The sequence below is a fragment of the Macaca mulatta genome, chromosome X (genome assembly GCF_049350105.2).
Source record: "Macaca mulatta isolate MMU2019108-1 chromosome X, T2T-MMU8v2.0, whole genome shotgun sequence".
Classification (NCBI taxonomy): domain Eukaryota; kingdom Metazoa; phylum Chordata; class Mammalia; order Primates; family Cercopithecidae; genus Macaca; species Macaca mulatta.
In genome coordinates this window covers 74,733,061-74,745,759 of record NC_133426.1, presented here as the reverse complement: position 1 = coordinate 74,745,759, position 12,699 = coordinate 74,733,061, and the positions used below count along the sequence as shown (strand labels likewise).

The 12,699-nt window shown below is 41.6% G+C and overlaps 1 protein-coding gene across 3 annotated transcripts in view; it reads left to right on the top strand.

Annotated features, from left to right (window-relative positions):
* Window positions 1-12,699, top strand: part of OPHN1 (oligophrenin 1) — a 379,470-nt gene that overhangs the window by 200,472 nt on the left and 166,299 nt on the right. For all 3 annotated transcript variants that reach the window (XM_015127602.3, XM_077987907.1, NM_001261353.1), the window contains 4 exon segments: window positions 4,802-4,912; window positions 6,574-6,678; window positions 8,494-8,623; window positions 12,095-12,195. In XM_015127602.3, coding sequence (XP_014983088.1) covers window positions 4,802-4,912; window positions 6,574-6,678; window positions 8,494-8,623; window positions 12,095-12,195 — 447 coding nt within the window.

The window sequence follows — 12,699 nt, the reverse complement described above, 5'->3', positions numbered from 1 at the left end:
ATCTTTCCTGCTTTCTCTTGTGGGCATTTAGTGCTATAAATTTCCCTCTACACACTGCTTTAAATGTGTCCCAGAGATTCTGGTATGTTGTATCTTTGTTCTCATTGGTTTCAAAGAACATCTTTATTTCTGCCTTCATTTCGTTATGTACCCAGTAGTCATTCAGGAGCAGGTTGTTCAGTTTCCATGTAGTTGAGCGGTTTTGATTGAGTTTCTTAGTCCTGAGTTCTAGTTTGATTGCACGGTGGTCTGAGAGACAGTTTGTTATAATTTCTGTTCTTGTACATTTGCTGAGGAGTGCTTTACTTCCAATTACGTGGTCGATTTTGGAGTAAGTACGATGTGCTGAGAAGAATGTATATTCTGTTGATTTGGGGTGGAGAGTTCTATAGATGTCTATTAGGTCTGCTTGCTGCAGAGATGAGTTCAATTCCTGGATATCCTTGTTAACTTTCTGTCTCATTGATCTTTCTAATGTTGACAGTGGAGTGTTAAAGTCTCCCATTATTATTGTATGGGAGTCTAAGTCTCTTTGTAAGTCTCTAAGGACTTGCTTTATGAATCTGGGTGCTCCTGTATTGGGTGCATATATATTTAGGATAGTTAGCTCTTCCTGTTGAATTGATCCCTTTACCATTATGTAATGGCCTTCTTTGTCTCTTTTGATCTTTGATGGTTTAAAGTCTGTTTTATCAGAGACTAGTATTGCAACCCCCGCTTTTTTTTGTTCTCCATTTGCTTGGTAAATCTTCCTCCATCCCTTTATTTTGAACCTATGTATGTCTCTGCGTGTGAGATGGGTCTCCTGAATACAGCAGACTGATGGGTCTTGACTCTTTATCCAGTTTGCCAGTCTGTGTCTTTTTTTTTTTTTTTTTTTTTTTTTTTTTTTTGAGACGGAGTCTCCCTATGTCGCCCAGGGTGGAGTGCAGTGGCCGGATCTCAGCTCACTGCAAGCTCCGCCTCCCGGGTTTTTACGCCATTCTCCTGCCTCAGCCTCCCGAGTAGCCGGGACTACAGGCGCCCACCACCTCGCCCGGCTAGTTTTTTGTATTTTTTAGTAGAGACGGGGTTTCACCGTGTTAGCCAGGATGGTCTCGAACTCCTGACCTCGTGATCCGACCGTCTCGGCCTCCCAAAGTGCTGGGATTACAGGCTTGAGCCACCGCCCCCGGCCCAGTCTGTGTCTTTTAATTGGAGCATTTAGTCCATTTACATTTAAGGTTAAGATTGTTATGTGTGAACTTGATCCTGCCATTATGATATTAACTGGTTATTTTGCTCGTTAGTTGATGCAGTTTCTTCCTAGCCTCGATGGTCTTTACATTTTGGCATGTTTTTGCAATGGCTGGTACCGGTTGTTCCTTTCCATGTTGAGTGCTTCCTTCAGGGTCTCTTGTAAGGCAGGCCTAGTGGTGACAAAATCTCTAAGCATTTGCTTATCTGTAAAGGATTTTATTTCTCCTTCACTTATGAAACTTAGTTTGGCTGGATATGAAATTCTGGGTTTAAAACTCTTTTCTTTAAGAATGTTGAATATTGGCCCCCACTCTCTTCTGGCTTGGAGAGTTTCTGCCGAGAGATCTGCTGTTAGTCTGATGGGCTTCTCTTTGTGGGTAACCCGACCTTTCTCTCTGGCTGCCCTTAAGATTTTTTCCTTCATTTCAACTTTGGTGAATCTGGCAATTATGTGTCTTGGAGTTGCTCTTCTCGAGGAGTATCTTTGTGGCGTTCTCTGTATTTCCTGGATTTGAATGTTGGCCTGCCCTACTAGGTTGGGGAAGTTCTCCTGGATGATATCCTGAAGAGTGTTTTCCAACTTGGTTCCATTTTCCCCCTCACTTTCAGGCACCCCAATCAGACGTAGATTTGGTCTTTTTACATAATCCCACACTTCTTGCAGGCTTTGTTCATTTCTTTTTCTTCTTTTTTCTTTTGGTTTCTCTTCTCGCTTCATTTCATTCATTTGATCCTCAATCGCAGATACTCTTTCTTCCAGTTGATCGAGTCGGTTACTGAAGCTTGTGCATTTGTCACGTATTTCTCGTGTCATGGTTTTCATCTCTTTCATTTCGTTTATGACCTTCTCTGCATTAATTACTCTAGCCATCAATTCTTCCACTTTTTTTTCAAGATTTTTAGTTTCTTTGTGCTGGGTACGTAATTCCTCCTTTAGCTCTGAGAAATTTGATGGAGTGAAGCCTTCTTCTCTCATCTCGTCAAAGTGATTCTCCGTCCAGCTTTGATCGTTGCTGGCGATGAGCTGCGCTCCTTTGCCGGGGGAGTTGCGCTCTTATTTTTTGAATTTCCAGCTTTTCTGCCCTGCTTTTTCCCCATCTTTGTGGTTTTATCTGCCTCTGGTCTTTGATGATGGTGATGTACTGATGGGGTTTTGGTGTAGGTGTGCTTCCTGTTTGATAGTTTTCCTTCTAACAGTCAGGACCCTCAGCTGTAGGTCTGTTGGAGATTGCTTGAGGTCCACTCCAGACTCTGTTTGCCTGGGTATCAGCAGCAGAGGCTGCAGAAGATAGAATATTTCTGAACAGCGAGTGTACCTGTCTGATTCTTGCTTTGGAAGCTTCCTCTCAGGGGTGTACTCCACCCTGTGAGGTGTGGGGTGTCAGACTGCCCCTAGTGGGGGATGTCTCCCAGTTAGGCCACTCAGGGGTCAGGGACCCACTTGAGCAGGGAGTCTGTCCCTTCTCAGATCTCAACCTCCGTGTTGGGAGATCCACTGCTCTCTTCAAAGCTGTCAGACAGAGTCGTTTGCGTCTGCAGAGGTTTCGGCTGCGTTTGTTATTGCCCTGTCCCCAGAGGTGGAGTCTACAGAGACAGGCAGGTTTCCTTGAGCTGCTGTGAGCTCCACCCAGTTCGAGCTTCCCAGCAGCTTTGTTTACCTACTTACTTAAGCCTCAGCAATGGCAGGCGCCCCTCCCCCAGCCTCGCTGCTGCCTTGCGGGTAGATCACAGACTGCTGTGCTAGCAATGAGGGAGGCTCCGTGGGTGTGGGACCCTCCCGGCCAGGTGTGGGATATGATCTCCTGGTGTGCCTGTTTGCTTAAATAAGCGCAGTATTGGGGTGGGAGTTACCCGATTTTCCAGGTGTTGTGTGTCTCAGTTCCCCTGGCTAGGAAAAGGGATTCCCTTCCCCCTTGCGCTTCCCAGGTGAGGCAATGCCTCGCCCTGCTTCAGCTCTCGCTGGTAGGGCTGCAGCAGCTGACCAGCACCGATCGTCCGGCACTCCCCAGTGAGATGAACCCAGTACCTCAGTTGAAAATGCAGAAATCACCGGTCTTCTGTGTCGCTGGCGCTGGGAGTTGGAGACTGGAGCTGTTCCTATTCGGCCATCTTGCTCCGCCCTCCTGCTTGAAGTATTTCTTCTGTTTCTGTCTCTTTTTCTTCTCCTATTGATACTCTGAATATGCATATATTAACATCTTTTGTAATTGTTCATCAGTTCCTGAATATTCTACTCAATGTTTTTCATTTTTTTTTTCTCTTTGCATTTCAGTTTCCCACATTTTTGTTGACACGTATTTAAGCTTACTGGTTCTTTCCTCAGTCTTGTTCAATCTACTGGTGAACCCTTTAAAAGTAGTCTTCATTTCTGCTACAGTGTTTTTGATTTCTAGTCTTTCCTGTGTATTCTTTGTTGCAGTTTTCATCTGCCCGCTGCTATTACCCATCTGTTCTTATGTGCTGTCCGCTTTTTATATTAGAGCCCTTATATTAATTGTAATTATTTTAAATTTAGTTTTATATTTCTTTTTTGTTTGTTTCTAAGATGGAGTCTTGCTCTGTCACCGAGGCTGGAGTGCAGTGGCATGATCTCAGCTCACTGCAGTCTTCACCTCCCAGGTTCAAGTGAGTCTCGTGCCTCCGCTTCCAGAGTAGCTGGGACTACAGGAGTGCACCACCACACTTGGATAGTTTTTTGTGTTTTTAGTAGCGATAGTGTTTCTCCATGTTGGCCAAGCTGGTCTCGAACTCCTGACCTCAGGTGATCTACCCACCTCGGCCTCCCAAAATGCTGGGATTACAGGTGTGAGCTACTGCATTTGGCCTACAGTCTTATATTTCTACAATGTCTGCCTTACCTACATTTGATTCCGATGCTTCTTTTTCTCTTCAGACTGTGTTTATTTCTTTTTGATATGCCTTGTAATTCATTGTTGAAAGCCAGCGATGATGTTCAGATGAAAGGAACTGAGCGAAACAGGTCTTTAATATGAGATTTTGTGTTGATCTGACTAGGAGCTAGGCTGTGCTTAGTTTGCTGTAGCTGTCATTGTCTGACTCTAAAATTTTCTCTGGCATCATTGTTTTTGTGCTCAGATTTTCTCATTTCTTATTAAATAGGACTTGAGACTTGCAGTTCTTTCTGTTGTAATCCTCTCAGTATTGGCCATAGTAGCATGCTTCTGTTCTTGGGATTCTGCCCTTGTTAATTTCTTATTCTCTGTATTCATGTCTCTGTAGTTTTTGAGGGAGTAGATTTTCCTCTGACTTCAGTTCTCTGTTGGATATAAGAAAATGTGTGGATTTTACACTTGTTCAGCTTTTTTCTTTTTGTCAGGATGGGTATAATGACTTCAAGCTTTTTATGTGTTGGACCAGAAATTGGAATCCTGGATCAGTCACTTTTTAATCTCTTGGCTTTAGGTTCTCTATCTCAAAAATAAAGGGTAACATCACTAGTTGGTGGCTAAATGCTCATCTAGCTCTAGCATTCTGTTCAGTCCTTAAGCACTGACTTTCATGAATATCCCAATATGTAATGTTTGTTTTCCTTCTTCTATAGGCAGACCTACAGGTGGACAAGGAGAGGCACAATTTTTTCGAGTCCTCTCTTGATTATGTTTATCAAATCCAGGAAGTTCAGGAGTCCAAGAAGTTCAATATTGTGGAGCCTGTAAGTTTTCTCTGTTGATGAATGGTCTAAAAATATTTATCAAATGCCCGGTAAATGTACAAACTTTGATCATAAAAACAGAATCTCAAAGAACGTGAAACATAATCATTGGAAATGTCTAGAACATAGTCTAACTTATGTTTTTCTTGTTCTTTAGTATATATATTTCTCTCTTTCCCCCTAACCCTTTCTCTCTTTTTCTGTGGCTATTTTCTTTCTCTTTCCTTTTTTTCCTCTCTCCTTCCCCCTCCCTTCCAGAATTTCTCTACCACTCTTCCTATTACTTTGTTTCCTTCCCTTCCTTCTTCTCATACTTTCAGAAGCCTCTAAAAGTCTCTCTCATATACCAGGTACTGTGCTAGGGACTCATGTCCCTTGCAGTCAATGACTTCTTATTCTACTACTTTTACTTCTGTCTTGTGTAGTTTTTTCCATTTCACGTTTTTTCATTCCATTTACTTCTGTCTTGTGTAGATTTTTCCATTTCCGTATATTTGTTTGAGACAGGGTCTCACTATCACGCAAGCTGGAGTGCAGTGGTGCTATCTTGGGTCACTACAACCTGTGTCTCCTGGACTCAAGTGATCCTCGCACCTCAGCCTCCTGAGTAGCTGGAACTACAGATGCGTGCCACCATACTGGGCTAATTTTTTGTATGTTTTTGTAGAGATAAGGTTTCACTATGTTACCCAGGCTGGTCTCCAACTCCTGGGCTCAAGTGATCCCCCTGCCTTGGCTTCCCAAAGTGCCGGGATTACAGGCATGAGCTACCGTACCCAGCCCGTGTATTTGATTTTTAATGGGATTGAAAATTTACACAAATATATATTATATATCATTTATATGTCTTTTTCTGCAACCCTGTGAATCATTTGTAATTTTAAAGTTGGTTTAGACTCTTTTGATCTTTTAGTATTATGACAGTGTTCATTAAAGTAAGGTAGAAAATCTTGCTTTATTCATTTATTTATTTACTTTCATTCATTCAAGAAATATTTATTGAGCACCTATTGTTTGTGGTTGCTGAGGATATATAGAGGAAAGATGCAATTCATTCACATACTGTTCAAATGATGAATGTCTTTATATGAGATCTGAGCAAGCTCTGGGTTAATAAATTTGTTAATAGTTCTTATTTTCTGAAGCTGAGTCAAGGGTAAATGTTTAACCTGATATGAAAACAGTGATGTGTAGACTAGTTTGTATTTGACTGCTATACTGGGTAAACGCCATGGAGTTTTTTTTGTTGTTGTTGTTGTTGTTGTTGTTTGTTTGTTTTTTGTTTTTCTGAGACAGAGTCTCACTTTGTCACCCAGGCTAGAGTGCAGTGGTGCAATATCGGCTCACTGCAACCTCTGCCTCCCGAGTTCAAGCGATTCTCCTGCCTCAGCCTCCCAAGTAGCTGGGATTACAGGCGCATGCCACCACGGCCAGCTAATTTTTGTATTTTTAGTAGAGATGGGGTTTCACCATGTTGGTCAGGCTGGTCTCAAACTCCTGACCTTGTGATCTACCCACCTCGGCCTCCCAAAGTGCAGGGATTACAGGTGTGAGCCACTATGCCCAGCCACACCATGGAGTTTTTTGGTGAGTTCATGTTTCTTTTATTTAGTTTATTAGAAGATACTGGTGATAAAGTTATTTTTACATGTTTTCCCTAGGTCTTGGCCTTTCTTCATAGTCTGTTCATTTCTAACAGCCTGACTGTGGAGCTCACACAGGATTTCCTCCCATACAAACAGCAGCTCCAGCTCAGTTTACAGAATGTGAGTTTGCATGTGGATTTTTCTCACTGGTCTTTTCATTCCGATTGAATTTCAGCCCCAGCAACCTTGATTTTTGGAATTCTAGGTTACTGCATCCTAGCTAATTTGTTGGGATATACTGGTGTGGATCACAAATATTTAGTGTATCAGACTGTTCTTGCTCTTCCACTTTCACCTCTTTCCTGTTTTTGAGGCTGACTGCTGTTCAAACCCACCCTTCCACACACCAATACCTTCATCTATGCAATATTTATTAAGTATTGCTAATTTGCTGCATCTCTCTAAGATCAGGACACAGCTATAGGCTTATTTGAGCCCAGGCCTTAAGTTACTTCCCTGCTCATTCAAAACACTCTCACTGTGGACTTTATTACCACAAACACTCATTTTGTCTTTTCTTTTCTCAGTACTTATTAGTAGCATCACATAAATTATTTTTAAAGGTTTTCTCTACCTTCTTTGTCATGCTGGTTCTTACAGATGGGTATGTAGGCAGTGTTCCCATCCTTTTCACATATATTCTTTTACATGTTCCTTTATTCAACCCAGATTAAATAAGTGTTTATGGAAAAAATGAACATAAGCTCTGTGCCAGGCATTGTGAAAGGCACTGGACATGCCATGAGGATGCATGCAAGTTTTTCTGTCTTGAAGGAACATACAGTTTCTTGTAGGAGACAGAAATAAACAGAGATAAATCATAATCCATAATGATAAGTGCTGTAATAGAATCAAGGCCAAAGGTTTTTAAAAAGTTCAGAGCGTTTGGCTACCTGGTAGAGTCAGAGAAGGCATTACTGAGTTGGTGACTTTAGAATGGATGTTAAATTGCATGAAATATATAGATGTAGTTTTAGATGAAAAATGCTGGTAAGTTATAGTGAAAATAAGCCCCCCTTGGTTGTTTAGGAGGACTGGGATTTACAGTTGTTATTATTTTTTCTTTCTATATACTCTCCTTGCAGAAAGGAACTAGGGGCTCTCACATTCTCCAGAATTTCCTGATTTACAACATCTTCCCACTACAACCAAGTTAATCCCTTGAATCTTCCTCTATATATCACTTGATGTGTACAAATGTAACAACAAGTCTTTGCATGTATACATATGGGTGACTTATTTACAGGATAAGCATGGGCCAACTAGATGGGCAGCACAGATCACCTTTCTCACTAACATCATGTCGTAATTTTAAGACTGGGTACTAAAAACTTATCTGTAGTGATTTTCATACCCACATTTCAACACATGTCTTACCATCATGTTTTAATTGTGTAGATTTGAATAGATTTATTCTCATCATTAGGTTTTGGTATTTGTGAGTATGAAAACATAGCTACTGTCAGCCCTTCTCCCAAGAGAGCACCCTCTCATATATTTTATCTTCTTGACCAGAATTTGATTTAGTATCAACTAGGCTATAACTTTGAGACACAACTTGGAAGCTGCTATGAGAATGCTACCTTTCGGAACCTTGTCTGACATCTCCCTTGTTGTAAAGCAGGATATCAGTCATGTTCAGAATTCTAAGATTTCTTATTAGGGCCTTATGTGATTCCTATTAGTAAAAAGCCTCCCAGTTGTTATTTTATGAGTATATTGCTCGTTATATTTTCGTTTCCTATGTAGTCTTTAGGAACATTAGACTCTATAAACTTGTTTTCCATTCACTATGCCATTCACCATTTCTTTTTTTTGCTTTGTGGTTGCACATGCTGTAAGCAGGGAAAACTCTGTACTGAGTCTCTGACCAAGAAATACTTTTTCATGGTAATGATGATGATAATAATGATTTTCATTATGATGTCTTGACAGACAAGAAATCATTTCTCCAGTACCCGGGAAGAGATGGAAGAACTTAAGAAAAGGATGAAAGAAGCTCCCCAGACATGCAAACTTCCAGGACAGCCCACTATTGAAGGCTATCTCTATACACAAGAGAAATGTGTGTGGGGACATAGGGGTATCCATTGGGTTTCAATAAGCCAGGAACTACTGCCACTTGTCGGCTCTGAATTTTGGGCACCCTTACTGTTCATGGACCCCTGATAGCTACAATTCCCTTAGAGCGCAGGCAGGGAATACTGAAAACAAACAAACAAACAAACAAAAAAAAACAAAAAAAGGAGAAAATGAGAGGAAGTTGAAGATTTGTCTTACAAAGGCTGTGTAGTGATAAGACCTAAGGTTTTCTCTGAGATTCAAAATGGGTATTATTCGTTCTTTAATCCTTCTGATTACTCTTTTGGAAAAAAGGGAAGTAGAGGAAAGGAAGTAGAAAAATAATATTTCTTATACCTATTATGTACCAGACATGGTGCTAAGTTCATTGAAAACACTGCCTCATTTAATGTTTGCAACCAGTTTATACCCATACACATAAGGCCACTAAGGCTCAGAGAGGTCACCATTTGAAAGTCACACAACTAACAAGTGTCAGGACTAAAATTCAGATCTGTGAAATGCCAAAACCCATGATCCTACTATAGTACCCTATATTTTCGTCTGCATTAGGGTCATGTGTTTGCTCTTTTCTTTTTTTAAGACAGGATCTCGCCCTGTTGTCCAGGTTGGAGTGCGATGGCACCATAATAGCTCACTACGACCTCATACTCCTGGGCTCAAGCAGTCCTCCTATCTCAGCCTCCTGAGTGGCTGCAACTAAAGGCACCTACCACTGCGCTTGGCTAATTTTTGAATTTTTTGTAGAGACAGAATTTTTTGTTGCTCAGGCTCATGGATGCTGTTATAGCACTTAGTGAACATCATGATTCCAGTGGGAAAGACTGTATCTGTTTTTCGTTGGTGACTAAGGAAAGTGGGTTAACTTGTTTAGTCACTGAATGTTGTAGAGCATTCGATCTTTCCTAATTCCTCAGTAACATTATGCACACCTGTATGTGCGATTTGATTTTATTTGCCCTTGGAACTATGACTGAATACTCCCCAAACCTGTTATTCAGTTCTTGCCCAGAGTTATTATATCTGGGGATTAAACAGAAGACACACACCCAGAGACTGCCAGTGGCAAAAATCACTGTAATTCACAAAGCATGGCACTTCAGTAGTGAAATTATCACACTTTTCTTCGCATAGAGCAGTTCGCTTTTGGTGATTTGCAAAGCTGTATTCTCCCACTTGTCAGGTTCATCTCTTCAACTGTGCGTTGCACAATTTCTCAATCTCAGTGCTGTTGACATTTCAGGCTGGATAATTCTTAGTTCTGGGAAGTGGTCCTGTGTATTATAGTATATTTAGCAGCATCCCTTGCCTTTCCTCACTTTTTGCTCATAGTAATCTCAAGGTGTGACAACCTAAAATGTCTCTAATGTGTTGCCAGATGTCCCCTGGGAGGCCAAATTGCCCTTAGTTGAGAACCACTGCTGTATGCTGTGTGATCCTTCTGTGCTCCAGTATTCTGATTTGTCATATGGGCATGACATTGCTACTCAGTTGAATGTATGCTTAATGAGCACTGTTTCTGCCAGATACTATGCAATGCATTGGGGACACCCTTGAAAAAATGAATCAACCATGATTTTTGTCACCAAGAAGTGGAAAGCGATGGGAGAGATAGACAAATATATCAATAATTATAATGAAATGTGGTGATCACTGTATTTGGAGCATATATCTAAAGGCTTCACCAAGAAAGTGGTATTTGAACTAGAACTTGAATGATGAGTGGGAGTTTGATAGGTAAAGAAGAGGAAGAATGGCCGGGCACAGTGGCTCACGCCTGTAATCCCAGCACTTTGGGAGGCTGAGACAGGCATATCACCGGAGGTCAGGAGTTCGACACCAGCCTAGCCAACATGGTGAAACCCAATCTCTACTAAAAATATAAAAATTAGCTGGGTGTGGTGACACATGCCTATAATCCCAGCTACTTGGGAGACTGAGGCAGGGGAATCACTTGAACCTGGGAGGTAGAGGTTTCAGTCAGCTGAGATGGTGCCATTGTACTCCAGCCTGGGTGACAGAGTGAGACTCTGTCTCAAAAATGAATAAAATAAGAAAGAAAGAAAGAGAGCAAGAGCGAGAGCAAGAAAGAAAGGAAGGAAGGAAGGGAGGGAGGGAGGAAGAGAGGAAGGGAGGGAGGGAGGGAGGGAATTCCAGGTGTATACCACTGCATGAGTAGAGGCAGAGTTGTGGATAGACATAGTTGATTTGTAGGACCCTTGTCCAAGAATGGTCCTGCTTTACCCCTGCTGCCCTGATGTAATTATTAATAATACAGCTTCATTCAGTCTTAAATAAGTCTTGGATTTGGACTAGAAATTATATGGCTACCTCTTTATGTGGGAACTAAAAGTAATTCATTGAGACAGGAACATAGAGGTGAGGTGCCAAGAGAAAAAGCTGGAAAGGTAAGTTTCAATCATGTTATCAAGGGCATTGTAGGCAGGCTAAGGAGTGTGGAGATAGTGAGAAAGCCATGGATGGTTTCTAATGAGGGGAATGATAAAAATAGAGATATATTTTTAAAATAGTCTAGCAAAAGAGTGGAGAATGAATTAGAATGGAGTGATCAGAGATGGGGACAATAGGGAAATCAGAGAGAAGGCCAATGAAATAATTGGTGAGATAGTAAATTTTTGTTTTTTAAAAATATGTCTCATAAAAAATAAATAAAAAATAAGACACTGGGCCTGGTGCCGTGGCTCATGCCTGTAATCCCAGCACTTTGGGAGGCTGAGGCATGCAGATCACGAGGTCAGATCAAGACCATCCTGGCTAACATGGTGAAACCCTGTCTCTACTAAAAAAAAGTACAAAAGGTTATCCAGGCATGGTGGCGTGGCGGGCGCCTGTAGTCCCAGCTACTCGGGAGGCTGAGGCAGGAGAATGGTGTCAACCTAGAAGGCGGAGCTTGCAGTGAGCCGAGATTACGCCACCACACTCCGGCCTGGGTGACAGAGCAAGACTCTGTCAAAAAAAAAAAAAAAAGAAATTAAACAAACAAAAACAACACTGATAGGGTTCTTAACTAATTCAGTGTCAATAGGAATGGAGAGGAGGAGACAGTTAAAAGAGAGATATGTAGAGTCATGTACAGGTTAGAAGGGGCATAACCCAATGACCAATCACATGGAACAGTTACAGAGACAGTAAAGTAAATGACAATAGTCTCCAGCTTCTGGGATACATGGTGATACCATTTATAGGGAACATGGCAGGGAGAGTAGGTTTTGAGCAAGCCAGAAGCAGCTGTGGGAAGCAGTTGGTGAAGGTTAGGATCTCCCTGTGTACAGTAGGTAGGTGGCTATGGAAGGATGGCAGTCAGGGCAAGGGCGGGGCTGGATCTGAAGTTTGACTCTGATGAGCAATGTGTAAATAGCTTCAATCTTAGGGGTTGACTTCCTATATAGCTAAAACAGTTACTCTGTCTGCTCACTTTTACTTGTCCTCATAGGGGCTTTAGGAATATCCTGGGTGAAATACTATTGCCAGTATGAGAAAGAGACCAAAACACTCACCATGACGCCTATGGAACAGAAGCCAGGTGCTAAGCAGGTCAGTTCTTGTTTGCACCACATTTTTAGAAATGGATCTATGCCTGTTTCTCAGAAAAGAATATATGTTGACTTAGTATCAAATCATCAAGTTCATCACTGTTACATGAAGCCATGACTTTATATGTACATTTTGTCCTAAGTTTGAGTCAGATAGCACTGAGTTGAGTGAAAAATTTCTGTGTTAATTAGAGCAAGCCTTTTGAAAGTGTCAGTAGTCTTTCAAACCAGTTATTTTTACAAGTGCCAGTCACATTGTACAGTCAGCTATGTAAAAATATGGATGAATTACTTTTAAGAATTCTCTACTCTTGGATTCTTTAAAATAACAAGTTTTTTTTTTTTTTTTTTTTTTTTTGAGGCGGAGTCTGGCTCTCTTGCCCAGGCTGGAGTGCAGTGGCCGGATCTCAGCTCACTGCAAGCTCCGCCTCCCGGGTTCACGCCATTCTCCTGCCTCAGCCTCCCGAGTAGCTGGGACTACAGGCGCCCACCACTTCGCCTGGCT